Source organism: Aotus nancymaae, unplaced genomic scaffold (assembly GCF_030222135.1).
Source record: "Aotus nancymaae isolate 86718 unplaced genomic scaffold, 86718_ANA_hifiasm-v0.15.2.pri h1tg000018l, whole genome shotgun sequence".
Classification (NCBI taxonomy): domain Eukaryota; kingdom Metazoa; phylum Chordata; class Mammalia; order Primates; family Aotidae; genus Aotus; species Aotus nancymaae.
In genome coordinates this window covers 2,410,772-2,433,673 of record NW_026988430.1, presented here as the reverse complement: position 1 = coordinate 2,433,673, position 22,902 = coordinate 2,410,772, and the positions used below count along the sequence as shown (strand labels likewise).

Here is a 22,902-nt window from a genome sequence, read left to right as displayed (position 1 = left end):
AAGTGATTTATCCACCACAATTATAGTTATGCAGTAAGATGTATTTGTCATCATCTTTATCTTTACCAACAAGTTTCTTACTTTCTTTTAAAAATCTTTTGTTTTATAAATTAAAAAAAATTTTTTTAATTGCATTTTACGTTTTGGGGTACATGTGAAGAACATGCAAGCTTGTTGCATAGGTACACACATGGCAGTGTGACTTGCTGCCTTCCTCCCCATCACCTATATCTGGCATTTCTCCCCATGCTATCTCTCCCCAACTCCCCACCCCTCACTGACCCTCCCCGATTTCCCCCCAACAGACCCCAGTGTGTAGTGCTCCCCTCTCTGATTCCATGTGTTCTCATTGTTCACCACCCTTATTCTCAGCAAAAGAAAAATGTTTTCTTAGAGCCAGGATCCCAGCCTGTGACCAGCTGTAGTACAGTGGCATGAGCATAGCTCACTGTAGCCTTGAACTCCTGGGCTCAAGTAATCCTCCTGTCTCAGCCTCCTAAGTAACTAGGACTACAGGCATATTACACCATGCCTGGCTATTTTTTTTTCTTACAAATTCTTGGTACAAATTTGTATAAAGTTTTTTGTACAAATTTATTTTTACAAATAAATGGGTCTTACTATGTTGACCAGACTCATCTCAACTTCCTGACCTCAAGCAGTTCTCACACCCCGGCCTCCTAAAGCACTGGGATTGCAGCTGTAAGCCACCACACCCAGTGGACTTTCTTATGCTATGGCGAGGTTTACTGACATTTGGTTCTAACTTGAAGAACTCCCTTCAGTGTTTCTGGTAATGCAGGTATAGTGGTGATGAAGTTTTTCATTTCATGTTTGTCTGGAAAAGTCTTTATCTCCTCTTCATTTTTGCTAAAAACTCCCTGATCGTCTTATGAAACTTCTCTTGTGGATGACAAGTTGCTTTTTTGTTACTCCTTTCAAAATTGCCTCTTTGTATTTGAATTTTGTCAGTTGACTATATTGTCTCTCAGTGTAGATTTTTAATTTTTGGTTCATTTTCTCTGGTATACTTTGGCTTCTTGAGTATGAATATCCATTTCCTTCTGCAGATTTGGGAAGTTTTCAGCCATTATTGATTTGAATAAGGTTCCTGGTCTTTTCTCTTCTCTTTTCCTCCAGGGACTCCGTAACGTAAATATTCGTGTGCTTGATGGTGTCCCATAAAGCTTTCTTCACTCATTTCTATTCTTTTTTTCTCCCTTTACTGAATTATTTCCAAAAACCTGTTTTTGAATTCAATGACCCTTCAGTTGATCTTGTGTGCTGTTGAACTCTTCTGAGAAATTTTTCATTTCAAGTATTGTGTTTTTCAGCAACATGATTCCTGTTTGGCACTTTAAACATACTTTTTATCTGTTTGTTAAAATTGTTGCTTTGTTAATGCATTGTGCTCTTCTCCTCAGTGGATATCTTGATGATTGTAATTTTGGTTCTCTATCAAGTAAATCACATTACTCCATTTCATTACAGTTTGTTTCTGGATATTTATCTTGCTTCTTTCTTTGGTACATTTTAGCCTGGTTCTTCTCTCTCTTTTTTTTTTTTTTAACTCTCTTTGTTGGTGTCTGTGTTCTGTGCATTAGACAAAGCAGACACCTCTCTCAGTCTTCATGGGCTGCTTTTCACCCACTTATTCTGTGCTAAACTGTGGGGCAGGGACTCTGTGGCATCTACCAGCCCACACCACCCTCTCATTCTTTTTCTGGTGACTAGATTGTCCCGTCAGAGCTCCAAGACAGGTAAGAGAGACACCAGTCCTCTAAGGAGTCTTCCAGACACATTGGGGCACTGGATACACAAACCAACTTCCTCCCTTTAGTGGCAGAAGCTGGGAACTAGGGGGTCTCTTCCTAATTATATGGCCCTATGCTTGGTTAGGGAATCTGTTGGCAGGAAGTTCTGAGCCTCGTAAGTGGCTTCGGTCAGTCTAGTTTAACCTTTGCCTTTCAGTTAGTGTTAGGATTTCTCACAAAGGAAATTTATCCACGAATTGTGTCTAAATTGATGTATTTGTGGGTTAGGGGAAGGTCTGCAACTTCCTCCTCTGTCATCTTACTCTCAATTTTAGTTTTTCTTAAATTTTTCACAGTACTCTTGTTCACTATTTCCACTAAAGCCATTCTTTTTTTCTTTTTAGTGGCTCGACCTCAAAATCTTAAAGATATACCTTTACTATTATCATAAAAATACTATATCCTGTTTTTTCTATTTCCATATTACCTCTCTAGCTCGTCCCTCGTCTATGTCTTCACTGTCTCGTCCTAAGATTGTTCTAAGGGCTGCCCAATTTCACTCCTGGTCTAACCACTACCTGCCCCTTCCTTATTGCCCTCTTACTAATCATTGATTCAAGACAAAGTCTCATCCTCTCATTACTGCATCATGAAGAGCTTTTATTTAATCAGTCTACCTATCTATACATCCATCTGTCTATCAGACTGTCATGAATACCCAATGACCCATCACCCAACCTGAAAATTGCAACTTTAGTAGTAACTGAAATCTAACCATATGCTATCCCATTTCCATTCCCTTAGTCTCTCCTCTTGAATTTTCTCTCATCCTGATCCTATGCTCATCATCTTCTTTTGTTTTTCGTGCACTTTAATGGCATTTATGTATATTCCAGGAAAGCACACTTTTTGTAATTTTAGTTGTTCATAATCACATAAAAAGCATTAATAATCTTTTGGGATTTACATTTTTTAAGCTTAATATTGTGTTGCTAAGATTTACCAAATTGTAGCATGGCTCCGTGGGTCATTCAGGAAAAAAGGATTTCTCTATTGGCTGGAGCGACTGACCCCAGTTATCAAAGACACGGTGAGAGGCGATGAAGCTCATGATGACAGTGATGTCTGGGGTGCTTCTTAGTATTTCCATGCTCAATAGCAAAGGCGAATATAAACCGCACCAACCAAAAAAACCTAAAATGTCACCACTATTGCTGAGGTCTCAGATCCCCAGATGTGGACCAGGTGCAGGCTCTCTGGCAGCTGTGCTCAGAGACCTGAGCATCAAATGCGTGGTCACCCCTCCTTGATGGGCCTTGGTTTTGGTAACACCACATTTGCCTTTTTTATTTCCCTAGTTCTACCTCAGGTGTCTTCTTCATGCGGTTAGTAATCTGCAGGTGGCATCAGCACCTGCCTTTCACTACTTAGTCTCTTTCAGGATACTCTATGTAGCCAATTCTCTGTATCAAATCCTCTTGGCATAAATATAGCAAGTGTGATTTCTTTTTTCTGCACGGATCTTAACTGACCCTAACAGACGTGCAAGCTCTATAATGCATGAGTAAATAATATGTAGTTCGATTATGTTTAATCATTTAGATTATGTTTAATCAATTAAGATTATATTTCAGAGACTATTTTTATACATTTTCCTGGTTTCCACCATTGAGTTCCACCAATATTTTATATGATCAAAATACTAAAAAAGTAAGTGATGTGTCAACACAGCTTCTGCCACCAGAGTACAAGTATATAGTAAGGGTGGCTAGACATGAACGTCCAGTAAAAATTACATTAGAATAGTAATTTGTAACCTTCAAAGCATGAGTCATTTTGATATACACACCCTGTGTCAGAGAGTCAGGCAGATACTATTTTTCCTAATATGTAGATGTGGAAGCTGAGACTCAGACATTTTCAGTTCTACTCTGCTAGTAATTTTCTGCTAGCTGGAACGTGAACCTTATATTCTTGGGCTGCCATGCTGTCAAAAAAAAAAAAAAAAAAAAAAAGAGTGGAAATTTGTACAAAGTAATAATTTCAATAAAATATCACATCTGTTACAAGATTTCTGGTAGAGGAATTTCTGGTTCGAAAGAACAAAAGGAGTTTCTTGAAGGGCAATGATATTGGAGCTGGATTTCCAACTGTATCCCAATTGGTCATTGCATTATCCAATGTATAATCTCACAGTGGTTCTGAGGAGATTCTCTTGCTGAAGAGTTTCTGCAGGGCAACCTTCATGTCCTGATTTCTCAGACTATAGATGAAAGGATTTAATGCTGGGGTCACTGCCACGTACATCACAGTCATCACTGCATCTTTTGGGCTGTAACTGGTCAGAGGGTGGAAATACATGCCCATTGCTGTACCATAATATAAAAAAACAACTGTGAGGTGCGATCCACAGGTGGAGAAGGCTTTGAATACACTCTTGGTGGATGGAACTTGGAAGACTGTGGAGAAGACCTGAACATAGGAGACAATGATGCATAGAATGGCACAGAGAAAACGCCAACCCCTAGGTACATCATCTTCACATTAAAGTGGATGTCAGAACAGGACAACTTCAGCAGAGGCATAATGTCGCAGTAGAAATTGGCCACTTCCTGGTTTCCACAGAAGGACAGACTAGCTGTGAGGAGAGTGTGGAGGAGAGCATTGGCATTTCCAATCACCCAAGACCCAACAACTAGCAGGACACAAGACCGTGGACTCATAATTGTTGTGTAGTGAAGTGGACGGCTGATGGCCACAGCTCGATCATATGCCATCGCAGCCAAAATATAGCTGTCTGTGTTCCCCAAGGCTATCATGAAATACATCTGCGTTAGGCATCCCCCAAAAGAGATGGATTTGCTGCCCAAAAGATGGCTGACCAGCATCTTAGGGATGGTTATGGATGAGAAGAAGATGTCAACCAAGGAGAGGTTGGCAAGGAAAAAATACATGGGGTTGTGAAGGCAAATGTCAGCATGAATGGCCAAGATCATGAGCAGATTTCCAGCCAAGGCGACGGGGTAAATGCACAAAAAGGTCACAAACAAGACTTGATTCTCTTCTTGCCGACCAGTAACTCCCAGGAGAATGAAATCCACGTTAGAGGACTGATTTTCTTTCTTCATGGCTTCTTCAGCATGAATGGGGAGAGGAATCCAGAATTATTAGTGCAGTTAGCAACATGTGTTATGGTCTTCCTTATCTACCACTTAAAATTTATTTTATTTTATTTTACAAATTCACCTGCTGTCAAACATATCCACCACTTTTGATTAGCTATGGCTATACCTGGTTTTTACATGCATAAATATAGCCAGCACGTTTGAGTAAAATCTCTGTTGATCAATGGGATTAATTGTCATTCACCTCCTGGATGCTTATGTCTAAGAAGTAAATAATCTGTGAAGTAATGATGGTTATCCTTCCAAATTTAGCACCACCACCTTAATATCTATAATTTTTTTTATATGGAGTCTCGCTTTGTCACTAGGCTGGAGTGCTGTGGTGCCATCTTGGCTCACTGCAACCTCCGCCTTCTGGGTTCAAGCAATTCTCCTCTCTCAGCCTCCTGAGTATCTGGGACTACAGGCAGGCACCACCACGCCCAGCTAATTTTTGTATTTTTAATAGAGATGGGTTTCACCATGTTGGCCAGAATGGTCTTGATCTCTTGACCTCATCATCACCCCACTTTGGCCTCCCAAATTGCTGGGATTACAGATGTGAGCCACCAAACCCAATATCTATAAATTTAATCACATAACAAATAATTTATTTCATGTTTCAAGTCTCAGATTTTTTTTGACTGTGTGGAGAAATAACATGTGAAAATATATTATTCATCCACTTATTTAACATATAAGACACAGTATCTGTTCTCAAGGACCTTATAATTTAATTGGGAAGCTAGACTCACACAATAATTTTATTACACATGGTAATAAAAGAATAGCCTTTGGAGTCCTTGTTAAAAAAAAAAAATACTCCAGTGCAAAGGATGTATCACACAAGGAGTGCAGTGAACAATTTAAAGTTGTTCCTCCAACCAGTCTAGGAGTGATCCCAGAGCCCAGGAAGTAAGAGGTGTCTACACTGTCATCAGAAGATTCTAAAGCAGAAAAGCAACTGGCATTAGGTCCTAGAAAAATAAGCTCACCTTAACTATACATAATCACAGTGCTTTCTTCATTGGCCCTTGTCTTTGTTCATTTTGTGTTGCTATAACAGAATACTTGAGACTGGGTAATTTATACAGAAAGGAGGTTTAATTATCTCATGGCTCTGCAGGCTGGGAAGTTCAAGAGCATGGCCTTAGCTTCTGTCAAGAGCTTTTGTGCTGCATTATAACCTGTCAGAAAAGGTGAAAAGGTAGCGGACACAGGGGAAGAGAGAATACCCGATAAGTGTATCGGCTTTATCACAACCCACCCTTGCAGGAACATTCCCTTGAAAACTAATCCAGTCTCAAGAGAATGAGAACTCACTTACTACCATGAGAACAGCATCAAATCACTCATGAGGGATCCACCCCCATGACTCAAACACTTCCCAGCACCTCCCACGTTGGGGATCACATTTCAACACGAGTTTTGGTGAGGACAAACTCAATCCACAGCTGTCTTCTCTTCTTTGTTTTCCTTATTTTGTTTTGTAGTAATCCAAGTCCACAGTGGATTCAGCTATTCCTTAGTAAACTCTCACGTCTGTATCAGTGGTCTTGATCTCTTTTTCCCACATTTCCATATTCGGTCATCCTGCTAACATGTCTGACCAAACCCCACAGTTTGCACTTACAAACTAAGTAGTGTGGAAGATTTTTTTGAAGAGAAAAATCATAACTTGCTTGTCTTCCAAATAGATTTTTGTAAAATATTATTCATTTTGTGTACCAATTAATTTGCACTCAATTATTATTGAGTTGAACCCAGGTTTACTTCATGGTTCTCCACATGTGGGATTCGCCCAGAAATACTCATCCATTTTATCTTCCACCTGTACATCTGACCTTGTTGAATCTTCATTTGAAAAAATTCTTACATAACTCACATTTTCTGTCTACTTTCCCTCACTAATTTAGACCATCATCTTTTAACTTAAATATTATAGTAGTCCCTTAACTGCTTCACTACCGCTCCTTCTTTAATCCATCTTGCATTTTGAGATCACATTAATTGTTGCAGAGACTACTAGCTGCTCACCTAAGTCTGCGCTGATGTATTCTTCTCGGATACTCAGTTAGACTGCATTTCCCAGCCTCCCTTGCAATGAGGTGTAGTAAGGTATCTGCATTCTACCAACAGAGTTCTACTCGTGGGTTACGGTTCTGGGCTCCTCCATACCCTTTCTCTCCTTGTGCCAACTGGATGCAAATGGTGAAGAAGCTGAATGTGATGATGGAATTTCATGGTGAAATGAACCTACGTCCCTAGTTCTCCACATCCAGGAGAGCCACTCACGACCAAGAGGACCCACTATGACTATTAAAAAAAAATAACCCCGTCTCTACTAAAAATACAAAAAATTAGCTGGGTGTGGTGGCGCGTGCCTGTAATCCCAGCTACTCAGGAGGCTGAGGCAGGAGAATTGCCTGAACCCAGGGGGCAGAGGTTGCGGTGAGTCGAGATTGTGCCATTGCACTCCAGCCTGGGTAACAAGAGCGAAACTCCGTCTCAAAACAAAAAAGAAAAAGAAAAAGAAATTCTTATTTGCTAAACAATTACTTTTATTTGTTTTAAACATTTTCTTTTCTTTTTCTTTTTCTTTTTTTTTTTTTTTTTGAGGCAGAGTCTCACTTTGTCACCCAGGCTGGAGTGCAGTGGTGTGATCTCAGCTCACTGCAACATCTGCCTCCTGGGTTCAAGCGATTCGCCTGCCTCAGCCTCCCAAGTAGCTGGAACTACAGGTATGTGCCACCACGCTTGGCTAATTTTTGTATTTTTAGTAGAGATGGGGTTTCACCATATTGACCAGGCTGGTCTCAAACTCTCGACCTTGTGATCCGCCCACCTTGGCCTCCCAAAGTTCTGAGATTACAGGCGTGAGCCATCATACCCGGCCCAAACATTTTCTGATGTATTTGTTACTATAATCCACCCTCTGCCCTGCCAGAGTCAGGCCCATGTGCTGCCTGCCCACTGTGCCCCTTTGTCCCCACGTTAGGCAGAGGCGGAAGGCCCACTGAGCCAGAGGCTGGGCACCAGCCTTAACCCTCACTCTGCCAGCACCTCCTCGCTTTCCCCGAGGCAGCACATCTGGCTCACTTTCCCCTCTGTCCCTGGAGCCTGCCAGGGCAGGCCCTCAACCCCTGCCGCTACTTGTCCTCTGGGGAATGTGGGTTCCACCCAGGGTTGGGGGGGCCTCTCTGCTTACCCCCTCTGCACCCAGGATCCTATCCCCTGTCCTCTGGCATAGCTGCTTCCTGCAGGAAGGCAGGTCTTTGGTCCCCCTGAGAAGCCATGCCCCTCATGCTGTCTCTTGCCTGTCCCACCTGTGCCCTGCCCTCTAGCTTGTATTTAAGTCCCTGGGCTGCCCCTCGGGGTGCCCCCTGCTCCCAGGTTCCCCTCTGGTGTCATGTCAGGCATTTTGCGAGGAAAAGCCACTTGGGGAAAGATGGAAAAGGACAACAACAACAACAACAAAAAAGACACCCGGGTGAGGGGTCTGCCAGCTGCATCGGTCAGTCTCATGGCTCCTGGGAGTGTCACCAGCAACAGCTCACCCTCCTCGACTTCCACAGCAGGATCATCCAGGTCTCCTGAATCTGAAAAGCCAGGCCCAAGTCACAGCAGCTTCCCAGTGGGACGTCGCCACCCCCCCGTGCTGCGTAATCTGTCTTCTCCTGGCAATCTGGCAATTTTTTTTTTTTTAAGAGCAAGCAACGGTTATTTATTCACAGCTTGCTACATAAGGGAGTCAGCCAACATCACTTGCTTTTCATGGAGACTCAAAGGCAGGCAGAGGGGGAAGGCTTTATAGTGGAAAAAGAGGAAAGCTTCAGGTACACCCAGGTACGCGCTGTTGGTGCAGGAAGGCTACAGGTGGGCTAATTAGAAGAGGGGCATCCTAAGTAATTGGTTAGCAGAGCATATTTGGCTTTCTCCGGTTTGTCCTGCATTGGAAGTGGGGACAGAATTAGGGAAGCTGTCAGTTACCATCCACTCCTGCCATTCGGGGCTGATTGCTGCAGGGTTGTTCCTTGACTTTCTGGGCTGTTGCTTCAGGTTTGGGGGCAGAATTCTGCCCCCAAACCTTTTTTTTTTTTTTTTAATATGTGGTCTGGCCATTGTCCATTTGCATATTTGGTCTCCCAGACCCATCCACATTAGGAGCAGGACCCCACCTGGCCTGGACCCAGCCAACCACTCCCCACTCAGTGCCTCCTCCTTCTGAGGTTTCGGTCAGTCTTTCCTTTTATTTGTTTTTATTTATTTTTGAGACAGGGTCTTGCTCTGTCACCCAGGCCAGAGTGCAGTGGCACGACCTTGGCTCACTGCAGCCTCCAGCTCTCAGGTTCAAGTGATTCTCCTGCCTCAGCCTCTTGAGTAGCTGGGATTACAGGCATCCACCACCACGCCTGGCTAATTTTTGTATTTTTAGTAGAGACAGGGTGTCACCATGTTGGCCAGTCTGGTCTTGAACTCCTGACCTCAGGTGATCCGCCCGCCTTGGTCTCCCAAAGTGCTGGGATTACAGGTGTAAGCCACTGTGCCTGGCCCTGTCTGCCCTTTCTTGAGCCTCTAGTCTCAGCAAGTTTGGTTGTAGTTTGATGTGTATTAACTCTTAATTCTTATAATAACCCTGGAAGGTAAGGGTATTTGTTATTTATTGCTGCATCATAAATACCCCAAATTGAGCAAATATTTATTTTATTTTATTTTATTTTTCTCAATGAATGGAATTTAATGTAACTATGACATGAACACACATAGGGTGGGGAGGGTGGTGACCAAGCGCAGATGTGGGTGACACACGGCCCTGCTCTCTGGACGCTCAGCGGGAAGAAGTCTGAGGCCGGCGTCTCTCGCGGAATCCCACCTCCCCTGCTGGGTTAATACTGATCTGGCTGAATGACAGCGCCTTGTGACCCAGGCTGGCCCTGAGAAGGCGCCACAGGTGAGGTCTGTGAGTCCAGAACAGGGACCTCCAGGGAGCAGGCAGATGCTGCAGTGGCCCCCGAGAGCGCCAGGTCCCGGCACCGATGTGTAAACAGCCCCCTGCATGTACTGCCAGGAGGAAGACAAGGGTGAGGGCTGTCCTCACTAAGTGCTGCCTGAGTGCCATGGGGCGTGGGGATGGTGAAGGTAACACAAACAGCAATGAACTCACAAAGACAAGTTCCAGGAACACCCATAAACCCATCACGTTCAACAAAATGGCAACAAGATGACGCACTGGCTGGCCCAGTGACGCTGGCGCTTCCTTGGTGGCAGATGCCACCTGCAGCTGGCTGTCTGGCAAGCATTGGCCAAGCTTCTTAGTACCTGGGAGCTCAACAGCATAAAAGGCTGTAACCTCTAGAGGGAAAGTTTTCATCTCCTTCCCCTGAAACTGACTTCAGGGGCAAAGAGAGGAGACTTCTTGAAGACCAGCCCCTTTGGGAAAAGGGGCTTCTGAGATGAGTGTTGATGGCAGAGCAGGTGGCCTGGGGAAGGCAGGGGTCCCTGGGCGGAGGCTGGGAGGCTGGCGCGAGTCCAGGGAGGGCCCCTCCATCCGGTGGGCTTGGCAGGCGTGTCCCGTGCTGGGGCCGGGGCATTGGCAGCGACAGCCCCTCACTGGGTCCGGAGCTGGTAATCTCCGTTCTGTGTGATGTAACGCACCCAAGTAATTCAATAATTTTTTCTTAAAAGACTCACGCTCAGCTTTCTCGACAAGATGGCCACGCCGGCGGTATCAGCAAGTGCTCCTCCTGCCATTCCAGCTCCCGCCCCGGCGGCGGCCCCAGTCTCGGCCCCAACCTCAGTCCCAGCCGCAGCGCCCACGCCAGCACCAGCTGCGGCTCCGCCTTCCGCTGGGACTCCAGCCTCATCCCCAGACCCTGCGGCAGCAGCGGCTACGGCTGCGGCTCCTGGCCAGACCTCGGCCTCAGCGCAAGCTCCGGCGCAGACCCCAGCGTTCGCGCTGCCTGGTCCCGCTCTCCCAGGGCCCTTCCCCGGCGGCCGCGTGGTCAGGCTGCACCCAGTCATTTTGGCCTCCATTGTGGACAGCTACGAGCGACGCAACGAGGGTGCTGCCCCAGTTATCGGGACCCTGCTGGGAACGGTCGACGAACACTCAGTGGAGGTCACCAACTGCTTTTCAGAGCCACACAATGAGTCAGAAGATGAAGTGGCTGTTGACATGGAATTTGCTAAGAACATGTATGAACTGCATAAAACAGTTTCTCCAGGCCGGGCGCGGTGGCTCACGCCTGTAATCCCAGCACTTTGGGAGGCCGAGGCGGATGGATCACGAAGTCAAGAGATCGAGACCATCCTGGTCAACATGGTGAAACCCGTCTCTACTAAAAATACAAAAAATTAGCTGGGCATGGTCGCGCGTGCCTGTAATCCCAGCTACTTGGGAGGCAGAAGCAGGAGAATTGCCCGAACCCAGGAGGCGGAGGTTGTGGTGAGCCGAGATCGCGCCATTGCACTCCAGCCTGGGTAACAAGAGCGAAACTCTGTCTCAAAAAAAAAAAAAAAAAAAAAAACCAGTTTCTCCAAATGAGCTCATCCTGGGCTGGTACGCTACAGGCCATGACATCACAGAGCACTCTGTGCTGAGCCACGAACCCCACCCACCTCACTGTGGACACAAGCCTCCAGAACGGCCGCATGAGCATCAAAGCCTATGTCAGCACTTTAATGGGTGTCCCCGGGAGGACCATGGGAGTGATGTTCACATCTCTGACAGTGAAATACGCATACTATGACACTGAACGAATTGGAGTTGACCTGATCATGAAGACCTGCTTTAGTCCCAACCGAGTGATTGGACTCTCAAGTGACTTGCAGCAAGTAGGAGGGGCATCAGCAAGCATCCAGGATGCCCTGAGCACGGTGTTGCAATACGCAGAGGATGTACTGTCTGGAAAGGTGTCAGCTGACAATACTGTGGGCCGATTCCTGATGAACCTGGTTAACCAAGTACCCAAAATAGTTCCTGATGACTTTGAGACCATGCTCAACAGCTACCTCAATGACCTGCTGATGGTGACCTACCTGGTCAACCTCACACAGTCACAGATTGCCCTCAATGAGAAACTTGTAAACCTGTGAATGGGCCCCGGGCAGTATACCTGCCGGTCTAGGTCTCAACCCCAGGACTCAGAAGTGAAGGAGAAATGGGTTTTTTGTGGTCTTGAGTCACGCTGACACAGTCAACTGCCCGTGACTCTAATAAACATAGGCTACCTTTTGTAAATTTAAAAAAAAAAAAAAAAAAAAAATGACTTATGCTCAATAGCTAATCTGATCTATAATTAAGTCAATCATCAATTCCTGGTGTCTCATATAGTATACATATGGATTACAAGCTAAGCCCTGGGGATGCAGGTCTAATGATCTTATCCCTAAATATGAGGTGCTCTTTCATCTTTGCACCTAAAGTAACTGGTTTTCTATTTTGAAATGCCCTTTCTCATCTTCACACAGAATCATAACACCTCAGGTTTCAAGGGGATCAGGAGTTTTGGAGGGCTCAGAAATGTTAGCTCGTATGATACAGAAGTGTAAGATTTCAGAGCAGAACTCTGGGCAACATGGCATAGCAAACTCATGTTGACAGATCCTGTTTCTATTAAAACATAAACATTCTAGCTGGGCACAGTGGCACCTGTAATCCCAGCACTTTGGGAGGCTGAGGCAGGTGAATCATCTGAAGTCAAGAGTTCAAGACCAGCCTGACCAACATGGAGAAACCCCATATCTACTAAAAATATAAAATTAGCTGGGTGTGGTGTTGCGTGCCTGCAATCCCAGCTACTCGGGAGGCTGAGGCAAGAGAATTGCTTGAACCTGGGAGGCAGAGGTTGCAGTGAGCCAAGATCACACCATTACACTCCAGCCTGGGTAACAAAAGTGAAACTCTGTTTCAAAAAAAAACCCCATAAATATTCTAGATAAATTATAAATATTTTTTTAAAAATGTAGCTAAGCCTAAGAGAAAACTCAGAGCAGGGATTTTAGGCTATAACTGATGCTGTATTGGTCCTTTGGGGTTTTGAACAGGAATTTGGCTCTCAAGGATTGAGTCTGTGCTATTAATGCCCCTTTGGTACAGGAGATGTGTCACAGTTCTTCAGAAGCAGGAAGCTTAACTTGAGTTGTCTACTTAAACACTTAAAATATTGTCCTATATTTGAAAGGATCATTGTAAGAAAAATTTGCCCTATGAGAATTGGAAAGGAAATAGAGACAATTCACAGAAAATGTGGTTGTCTACAAATAAGAGAATTAATAGATACACTAAGAGATTTCAGAAAGTTTGTTAGATATAAATCATTATTTAAAATAATCAATGCTGTTTCTGTCTGTAGGTAAAAATAACTTAGAAATATAATTTGAAAAAAATCCCCATTCATAAAGCAACAGAAATTTTAGGGAATCTAGAATAATTCTAACATAAGAAGCCCAAGACTATTATCAAATATTACAAAACTTAAGGAGAAAAATGGAATAGCTAAAAATGTGGAGATAAAAGCATTGGTGATGGAAAAACTCAATTGGTAAAAATGTCAATTCTTCCCCAGTTAATTTATCAATTTGGTACAATCTAATCAACATACCACAGGTTTATTTTAAACATGGAACTTACCAAACTGATCCTAAAATTGATGTAGACGAATAAAGAGCCAAGAAGTCTAAGTCCATTTGAGGAAAAGCATGAGGAGAAAAAAATTACTTTTTCAGGTATTAAAATGAGTTGCTTTGTTCTCAGAAATAAGTTTTAGTATTCAATAGTACAGTAGGGAAAGTAGAGTTAACAATAATGTATTATTTCAAAATAGCTCAGAAGAGAAGAATACAATGTTTTCAACACAAATGCCAAATGTTTAAGACAATGAATATATCAGTTACCCCAATTATAGCATTATACATTGTATACAGGTATCAAAATATTACATGTACCCGTATGGCTATTACATATCAATTAAAAAATGGGAAGGACTTAAAAATGCAAAAAAAATTAAGTGTACATATTTTTTTAAAAATGAATTACTGGCCAGGCGTGGTGGTTCACACCTGTAATCCCAGCACTTTGGGAGTCTGAGGTGGCCAGGTCACCTAAGGTCAGGAGTTCAAGACCAGCGTAGCCAACATGGTGAACTCCTGTCTCTGCTAAAAATACAAAAATTAGCTAGGTGTGGTGGTGGGCACCTGTAATCTCAGCTACTCAGGAGGCTGAGACAGGAGAATCACTTGAACTCAGGAGGTGGAGTTGCAGTGAACCGAGATCGTGCCACTGCACTCCAGCCTGGGCAACAGAGCAAGATTCTGTCAAAAAAAAAAAAAAAAAAATTACTGTAGTAGTGCAAGCATTTGAGTAGTTCTGTAGGAACTGGAAATTAAGTCTATGTAACAGACTAGAGAGCTCAGAACAGACCAAGCAATTTATTAGACATTGGTATATGACATGAGTTGGTTTATAATACTGTAGGCAGAGAAAGGATGAACTGACTATTTAGCTGACTGCTGGAACAACTGGATACCCATTTATTTTAAAAATGCAGAAAAATAATTCCCAAGGGATTAATTGTAAGAACAAAACTTCCAAATTTTAAAAGAAAATATATTTGTGGTATAATTTGTTTCTTTTCTTTTTCCTTTTTTCTTTTCTTTCTCTCTCTCTTTTTTTTTTAGATAGAGTCTCACTCTGTCACCAAGAGTGCAATGGTACAATCTTGGCTCACTGCGACCTCTGCCTCCTGGGTTCAAGCAATTCTCCTGCCTCAGCCTCCCTAGTAGCTGGGACTACAGGCACGTGCCACCATGCCCAGCTAATTTTTGTGTTTTTAGTAGAGATGGGGTTTTACCATATTGGCCAGGATGGTCTCAATCTCTTGATCTCATGATCCACCCACCTTGGCCTCCGAAAGTGCTGGGACTACAGGTGTGAGCCACCATGCCTGACCTATACTTTTAAAATTAAGCTTACTAAAGGCAGGTATTTTAATTTTTTAGAGTTTCAGAGATGAAAAGGGCCTATATGTCTAGTCCACTCCATGTGCCTCTCACTTTTATAATGGCTTTGATAAATGTTCATGATACTATGACTGAATACCTCCACTGGCAGAGAGGTCACTATGTTTTTGTGTAGGGCAATGGTGAACACTATGAGCCCTGGCTAGTCTTCAATCCTGGCTCTGTGCATGTCAGCTGAAACTGACGTGCACAGTTATTAACTTATATACTCATCTGTAAAATAAAAATAGTGATAGTGACAACATCCTCATAAAGTTATTATGAGCACCAAATTAATTAATACGTGAAAAGTTTTTAAACTGAGCCTGGCCTATACTTAGCACTTAGTAAACATTAGCTGTTATTTACTAACACCTGAACTAGTTATGTAATTGTTGGACAAGCCTCTAAAATCTTCTAGCAGATTCTGCAGTGCTGGATACTGAAACAACTTTTGTTGAATTATGTTTTCTTCTAGATATGTTTCAGGTCACACCATCCCATTTGCTCTATTTTCACTTGCCGTGTTCAGCTTATGTTCCAGTTTCTAGGACGTAGGTTCCCAAGACACAGATACAATGACATCCAACAATGAATGTTTTCTTCCTGGTAACAACATTCAGCTACTGAGGGCCTTCTCAGAATCTCTTACTACTTCCACGTTTTGTTTACTGTGTACTCATTGGGTGCAATGAATTGGGCACTGGCACAGAACTATAAAGAAAATAATGCTTTAACTTTCAAACATTTGCATGTATTTTCTGTGGGCTGTGACTGCAGATTTCATTAATTTATGAAGGAAATCACTGTGTTCCACTTATTCCCCCAAAGAGAAAAATCTGCAGATAAGAGAGAGAGTAAATTTGTTTGTTGGCAAATTTCAGGTTTGGTTAAATCCATTCTTTTTTTTTTTTTTTTTTTTTTTGAGACGGAGTTTCGCTCTTGTTACCCAGGCTGGAGTGCAATGGCGCGATCTCGACTCACCGCAACCTCTGCCTCCTGGGTTAAGGCAATTCTCCTGCTTCAGCCTCCCGAGTAGCTGGGACTACAGGTGTGCGCCACCGTGCCCAGCTAATTTTTTTTGTATTTTTAGTAGAGACGGGGTTTCACCATGTTGACCATGATGGTCTCGATCTCTTGACCTCGTGATCCACCCGCCTTGGCCTCCCAAAGTGCTGGGATTATAGGCGTAAGCCACCGCGCCCAGCCCCCAAATCCGTTCTTTTTTTCACAGACATTTTGTATAAAAGGAATGATCAATGAAATATATTTGCAGAATAAAAAACAGCAATCAACACTTTAGATACTTGGAACAAAGTTTTTTACTTGAACACAATTTAAGAATGAAACAAATTTTTAAAAATTAATTTTCTTGTTCTTAGGACATTAAAACTGAGAGACTGTATAAAAAAAGAAACAAACTTAATGAAAATAAAGTTGAACAGCAAACAGAAATAAATAAGAGACAGAAAAAGATTTGAATTGGCATTTTAGCCAAATTGTCATATCAGAAAATAACAACATAAAACTGACTTCAAAAGTCTTTCCTTAAAGAAGATTAAAAAGATAAAGAGTTTAAAACAATAAGGAAAGAAAACGAAAAACTTTGGAGAAAATATAGAGCTCTCACTTAGGAGGAGTAGTTCCATAAAAATAAAGCAGAACAAACAGAACAAAAGCAACAGTCAAAGTTACAGGCCGGGCAGTGGCTCACGCCTGTAATCCTAGCACTTTGGGAGGCCAAGGTGGGTGGATCACCTGAGGTCAAGAGTTCGAGATCAGCCTGGCCAACGTGGTGAAACCCCGTCTCTACTAAAAAAACAAAAATTAGCTGGGTGTGGTGGTGCATGCCTATAGTCCCCAGCTACTCAGGAGGCTGAGGCAGGAGAATCACTTGAACCCAGGAGTCAGAGCTGAGATTGTACCACTGCACTCCAGCCTGGGCTACAGAGCAAGACTCTGTCTTAAAAAAAAAAAAAGTTACAGAAAAGAAAATATTTTAGAAAATCAAAAACCTCACTGTAGTTTTGAGACTGTTAATGAAATTATCCATAGATGTATCCTAGTGATATTTTGGTATTTTAGTGACAGGAAAGATATTCTTTTAAGAATTGAACATTTAATGCCAGAGAAAAACAGATTACATAAAGAGAAATAAAAGATCAAATTGGCTTTAGACTTCTCCCTACAAAACATCAATTCAAGAAAACACTGAAGAATTATTAGAGTTTTAAGAGGAAAACTTCACGACTCAGAGTATACCCAGCTAGGTTATTTCTGTTGTAGATATATTTACAACATGCAGTGAAAATACTGAAAATATCCTATTAAAATAAAATTTTATTTGCACAAATTAAATTTTTTGGAATAACTTGTATTTTAAGTCTTTGAATAATTTAACAAAGATCATGAATCTGAAGATTGGAAAGAAGTGCAAGGAGCAAAATATGTTCTTTATTTTTATTTTACTTTAAGTTCTGGGATTCATGTGTAGAATGTGCAGATTTGTTACATAGGTATACATGTGCCATGGTGGTTTGCTGGACCCATCAACCCATCATCTAGGTTTTAAGTTCCACATACATTATGTGTTTGTCCTAATAGCAAAATATATTCTAATTTTTGTGACTCAGGTTATTGTTTGGTTCTTGAGTTTATAAATAGAGAAAAAAAGTTTAAATATGTTAATGCTTCTAGTTAACTAAATATTACCTAGTAGAATTAAAAAAAGAAGTCATATCAGATCAACTGTGGTCTTACATGATCACAAGAATAGATACTTGGAACACAATTTTTTACTTGAGCACAATTTAATAATTAGCAAAATTTTTTTAAAAAAATTATTTTTCAGCCAGGCATGGTGGCTCATGCCTGTAATCTCAGCACTTTAGGAGGTCAAGGTGGGTGGATCACGAGGTCAGGAGTTCAGGACCAGCCTGGCCAACATACTGAAACCACATCTCTACTAAAAATACAAAAGAATTAGGCCAGATGTGGTGGCGGACACCTGTAATTCCAGCTACTCAGGAGGTTAAGATAGGAGAATCAGTTGAACCCAGGAGGCAGGGGTTGCAGTGAGCCAAAATTGTGCCATTGCACTCCAGCCTGGGCAACAAAAGTGAAACTCCATCTCAAAAAAAAATATTCTTCACATTCTTAAGACATTAAAACTGAGAGACAATATGAAAAAACAAACAAACCTAATGAGAATAAAGTCACTGAAAATATGATGTCATAGAGTAAGCTGTAGACTTATACTTTAGTTTAAAAGAAGTCCACTGGAGTCAGACATCATTTTTATCTTTAAGCAGAAATAGAAAATGGTTGAAATTCTAACAACAATAACAACAACAACAACAAAAAAGAACAAACAATAAAAGCAGGTAATACTAATAGTTCCAGAATTCAGAGGTGCAAAGTTAAAATTATTTAGTCAATTAACTAATTATTTGAGGCCATCAGGTTAAGATGCCTGAAAGACTCATGAGATTAAAGATTATATTCCACTAAGATATAAAAATAATCAAGTTTTCAAGGATATATTTATTTTGAACTAAAAATAATTATATTTTTATATAAAGGATATATTTCTACTTCTTTTCAAGGATATATTTATTTTGAACTAAAACCCAAATAGAATGCTTACAGTTGAAAATTTTTGCATGAGCCTTTATACTAGAAAAAGAGAATAAGATAATTTTGAGCTTTTTTTCAGTTTAACTCACGAATCCAGGGAAATGAGCTTTTTATCTCTTTACTTTCACATGCCTCATTTTTCTGATTGTAAAATGAAAAGTTGAATAATGTATCTTCCAGTGTTCATGTCTTGAGCATCAAATATTTCTTGAATATCTTTTTTTTTGTGCCATAAGTTATTTTAGGTGCTGAAAAATCACATGCAGAACAAAACATGGAGTGGTCCTGACGTATTGAAGCTTTCATCTGGTGATAGGTAGACTTGATCAAATAAATATTGGAAATTCTGGTGGTGTTAAAATAGGGGGACATTAGGAATATCAGAACATCCAGGAAACTGCAGAGTTCTCTTTGGGATATTTATGTCATGACCTAAGGGATGAACAGAAATTAAATTAAGAGATTGGGGTGGACAGTGGCAGAGGAATGTTTCAAGCAGAAGAAAGAGACCCTCCAGACATGAAGTCCAGGGGTGGGGTTGAGAGGAGCCTGTGTTTTTAAGGCACTGATGGAAGGAACTCAGGAGATACACGAGAAGATCTCTGGCACCATAAGTGGGAGAGACCCCAATCAGAATGAACAAAGCTGGCTAGGAGGAAGCTATTTGTATGCAAATGTAAGCTCTTGATTGGCATTCTTCTTTCCTAAGCACACCAACCGAAGCATAGCATTTGGAGTCAAAAGAATAATGATTGATCCATATTCCACTACTTATCAGGTTGAGGGTACTTGGGATATCCATCATCTCAAACATTTTTCATATTTTTATGTTGAGAGCATTCCAGATCTTCTAGAGTTTTTTTTTTTAAATATAGAATAAGTTATTGTTAACTATAGATACCCTGCCGAGCTATCAAACACCACAACTTATTCCTTCTACCTAACTGTATTTTTTGTGATTTGTATTTGTATTTTTGTACTGTATTAACCAAACTCTCTTCATTCCCCCTTCTCCCTACCTTTTCTAGCCTCTGTTAATCACCATTCTACTCTCTGTCTCCATGAGATCTTTTTTTTTTCTTGGCTTATTTCACTTAAAATGATGGTTCAGGTTCATTCATGTTACTGCCAGTGACAGAATTTCATTCTTTTTTATGGCTGAATAATAGTCCATTGTGTATTTATGCCACATTTTCTTTATCCAGTTATCCATTGATGGACACTTAGATTGATTCTATATCTTGGCTATTATGAATAATGTCACAATAAGCATATCAGAGCAGATATATCTTCTATTTCTTTCTATATATTCCTTTCTTTTGGATATATATTCAGCAGCAAGATTGCTGGATCATATGGTAGATTTATTTTTAGTTTTTTTTTCTTAGCTTCATTGAGCCTCAGTTTCCTTATATAGCACAGATTGATGGCAACATCTACCTTCAGTGACTCTTGAAGGGATTTAGGAAGTTCTCAGCAGCCTCAGCAGGGAGGCTTTGGCATGCTGTGCTCAGTTTTACTTTACAAGGAATGCTCCTTTACTTGAGGTAGGTGAGGTTCTTGCTCTGAGTCTGTCCTCTGAGGTCTGACAGAGCCTTAGTCCTGTGGAGGGAACATGCCCCTTAGAGGTCCTGGCATCTTGTGTTTCTGTCCAGCACATGAGACCCAAGTCCTCCTATCCTGGCTCTTTATTCTGTTGCTTATCACTCCCTACCACCACCACCTCTCTCTTCTCCTGTCTGTTGCTGGCTGCACATAGAGCACAGCCATTCCATGTAGCTCCTCCCCCTCTACCACCTGTGGATGGACTCACCCCAAGACTCTGAGCTTCCCTGGAATCACCACCACTGACAGGAGTCTGTCACTTTCAGACTCCTATCTGACTCATAACTCCTCAATGTTCTCCCTTACCTCTAGCTCCTCTTCCTTTCCCCTTTGTTAAAAGGATGAACACTGGAATTAGAGGTTCTGTGGAAGAAAACCTAGTTCATTTTTCTTTTAATCAGGAATCCTCTTTCCAGGAAACTGGAAGATGCTGTTTTGCCTGTTTACGGTTTACAGTGATGGGGAGCCCCCGAGGGTTCCCATCTTACTTTGTCATGCTGTAGCCTGGGCACATCTTAGTACTAACCAGTTGGGGGTCACTGGTCATTCAGGAGCATATTGCTTAATTTCCATATATGTGTATATTTTCCAAAATTTCTCTTATTGATTTCTAGTTTTATACCACTGTGATCAGAGAAGATACTTGATATTATTTAAATTTTTTGAATGATAAAGAATTGATATCTTTATCTTTGATCTTTGGGAGTAAAGAAGACTACTTGAGGTAGTCTTCTTTGGTTTAAATCTGCTTGTTGGAGGGAGATCCAAGATGGCCGGGTAGGAGGAGCTCAGGATTGCAGGTCCGAGTGTAAGCGCAGAGGGTGAGTGGATGCCACATTTCCAGACAGATTTTTACTGCCCACAGACCAGGAGATTCACAGGCAGAGGAGCCCCATGGGTCACCAGCATGGCTGTTTTGGCTGGCACGGCTGTTTGGCCTGCGCCCTGGCACAGTGGTTCCCAGTGCAGAGTAAACGAGAATGAGTCCCCTCTTAGCCAGCAAGGGGAGCCAAAACGGGGAGCCAGGCCAGGAGATTTCTGGGCAAAAAAGCGCCACAAATCTCAGAGCCACGATTTCAGCTGGCGCAGCGGCTCCCAGTGCAATGGAAACGAGACTGTGTCCCCTCTTAGCCAGCAAGGGGAGCTGAAGCAGGGAGCCAGGCCAGGAGATTCCCGGGCAAAAAAGCACCATGAATGTCAGAGCCACGGTTTCAGCTGGTGCAGTGGGTCGCCGCACGGGAAATCACACAGATCCCGGTGCCTATTCAACAGGTGACCAGGTCACCTGGTAGAGAGCCAACCGTTCAACTAAAAAACAAAAGGCTCTGAGGCAAGGAGCCAGGTGACCAGGCCTGGTTGGTCCCACCCCCACAAAAACAAAAACAAAAACAAAAAAACAGCAATTGGAAACACTTTGGGTTGAGACTTTGACGGCAAGCACAACTGAACCCGGGACGGTCCAGCTCTGTGGAGGAGGGGCGCCCGCCATTGCGGAGGCAGCCTGCAGTTGCCAGGCAACCTGCTGTCGCCAAGGCAACCCGCCATTACAGAGAGAGTCCATCACTACAGAGGTGGGCCAACATAGCGGAAGCAGTTCTAACTACACCCATATAAACAGGACTGCAGGGAAGTTCACATGGCAGTGGGGCGGAGCCCACAGCAGCTCAGTGAAGCCTCTGCAGGCTGAGAGTGACTAGGCTGCCTCCTTGTGGGCAGGAAAAATGGCAGCAGCACAGCAGAAACTCATAAAGCCCTAACTCCCTGGGACAGAACACCTGGGGGGAAAAAAAGGGGGGTTATGAGTTCTGCTGCTGCAGACTTAAACTTAACAAAATCAGAAAGTCAACAACTACAAAGTCGACAGGCGGATAAATCCACAAAGATGGGAAGAAACCAGTGCAAAAAGGATGAAAACACCCGAAACCAGAACACCTCTCCTCCTACAAGGGATCACAACTCCTCACCAGCAAGGGAACAAGACTGGATGGAGAATGAGTGTGATGAAATGACAGAATCAGCCTTCAGAAAGTGGATAATAAGAAACTTCCGTGAGCTAAAAGAACATGTTCTAACCCAATGCAAAGAAACTAAGAACCTTGAAAAAAGACTTGATGAAATGCTAACGAGAATGGACAACTTAGAGAGGAATATGAGTGAATTGATGGAGCTGAAAAACACAACACGAGAACTTCGCGAAGCATGCACAAGTTTCAACAGCCGAATTGACCAAGCAGAAGAAAGGATATCAGAAGTCGAAGATCAACTCAATGAAATAAAACGAGAAGGCAAGATTAGAGAAAACAGGGTAAAAAGGAATGAACAAAGTCAACAAGAAATATGGGACTATGTGAAAAGACCTAATCTACATTTGATAGGTGTACCTGAAAGTGATGAAGAGAATGCATCCAAGCTGGAAAATACTCTTCAGGATAATATCCAGGAAAACTTCCCCAACCTAGCAAGGCAGGCCAATATTCAAGTCCAGGAAATACAGAGAACACCACAAAGATATTCCTCTAGAAGAGCAACCCCAAGGCACATAATCGTCAGATTCACCAGGGTTGAAATGAAGGAGAAAATACTAAGGGCAGCCAGAGAGAAAGGTTGGGTTACCCACAAAGGGAAGCCCATCAGACTCACAGCAGATCTCTCAGCAGAAACCCTACAAGCCAGAAGAGAGTGGGGGCCGATATTCAACATCCTTAAAGAAAAGAACTTTCAACCCAGAATTTCATATCCAGCCA

The 22,902-nt window shown here is 42.4% G+C and overlaps 1 protein-coding gene and 1 pseudogene across 1 annotated transcript; one reads left to right on the top strand and one right to left on the bottom strand.

Moving 5' to 3' along the window:
* Positions 1 to 3,944: 3,944 nt before the first annotated feature.
* On the bottom strand, positions 3,945 to 4,882 carry LOC105714436 (olfactory receptor 1A2). The gene is given in 2 exon segments (XM_012448393.2): positions 3,945 to 4,255; positions 4,258 to 4,882. Coding segments are annotated over 2 exon segments (936 nt in total).
* Positions 4,883 to 10,622: 5,740 nt separating this feature from the next.
* On the top strand, positions 10,623 to 12,017 carry LOC105720856 (eukaryotic translation initiation factor 3 subunit F-like; annotated as a pseudogene).
* The last annotated feature ends 10,885 nt before the right edge of the window (positions 12,018 to 22,902 follow it).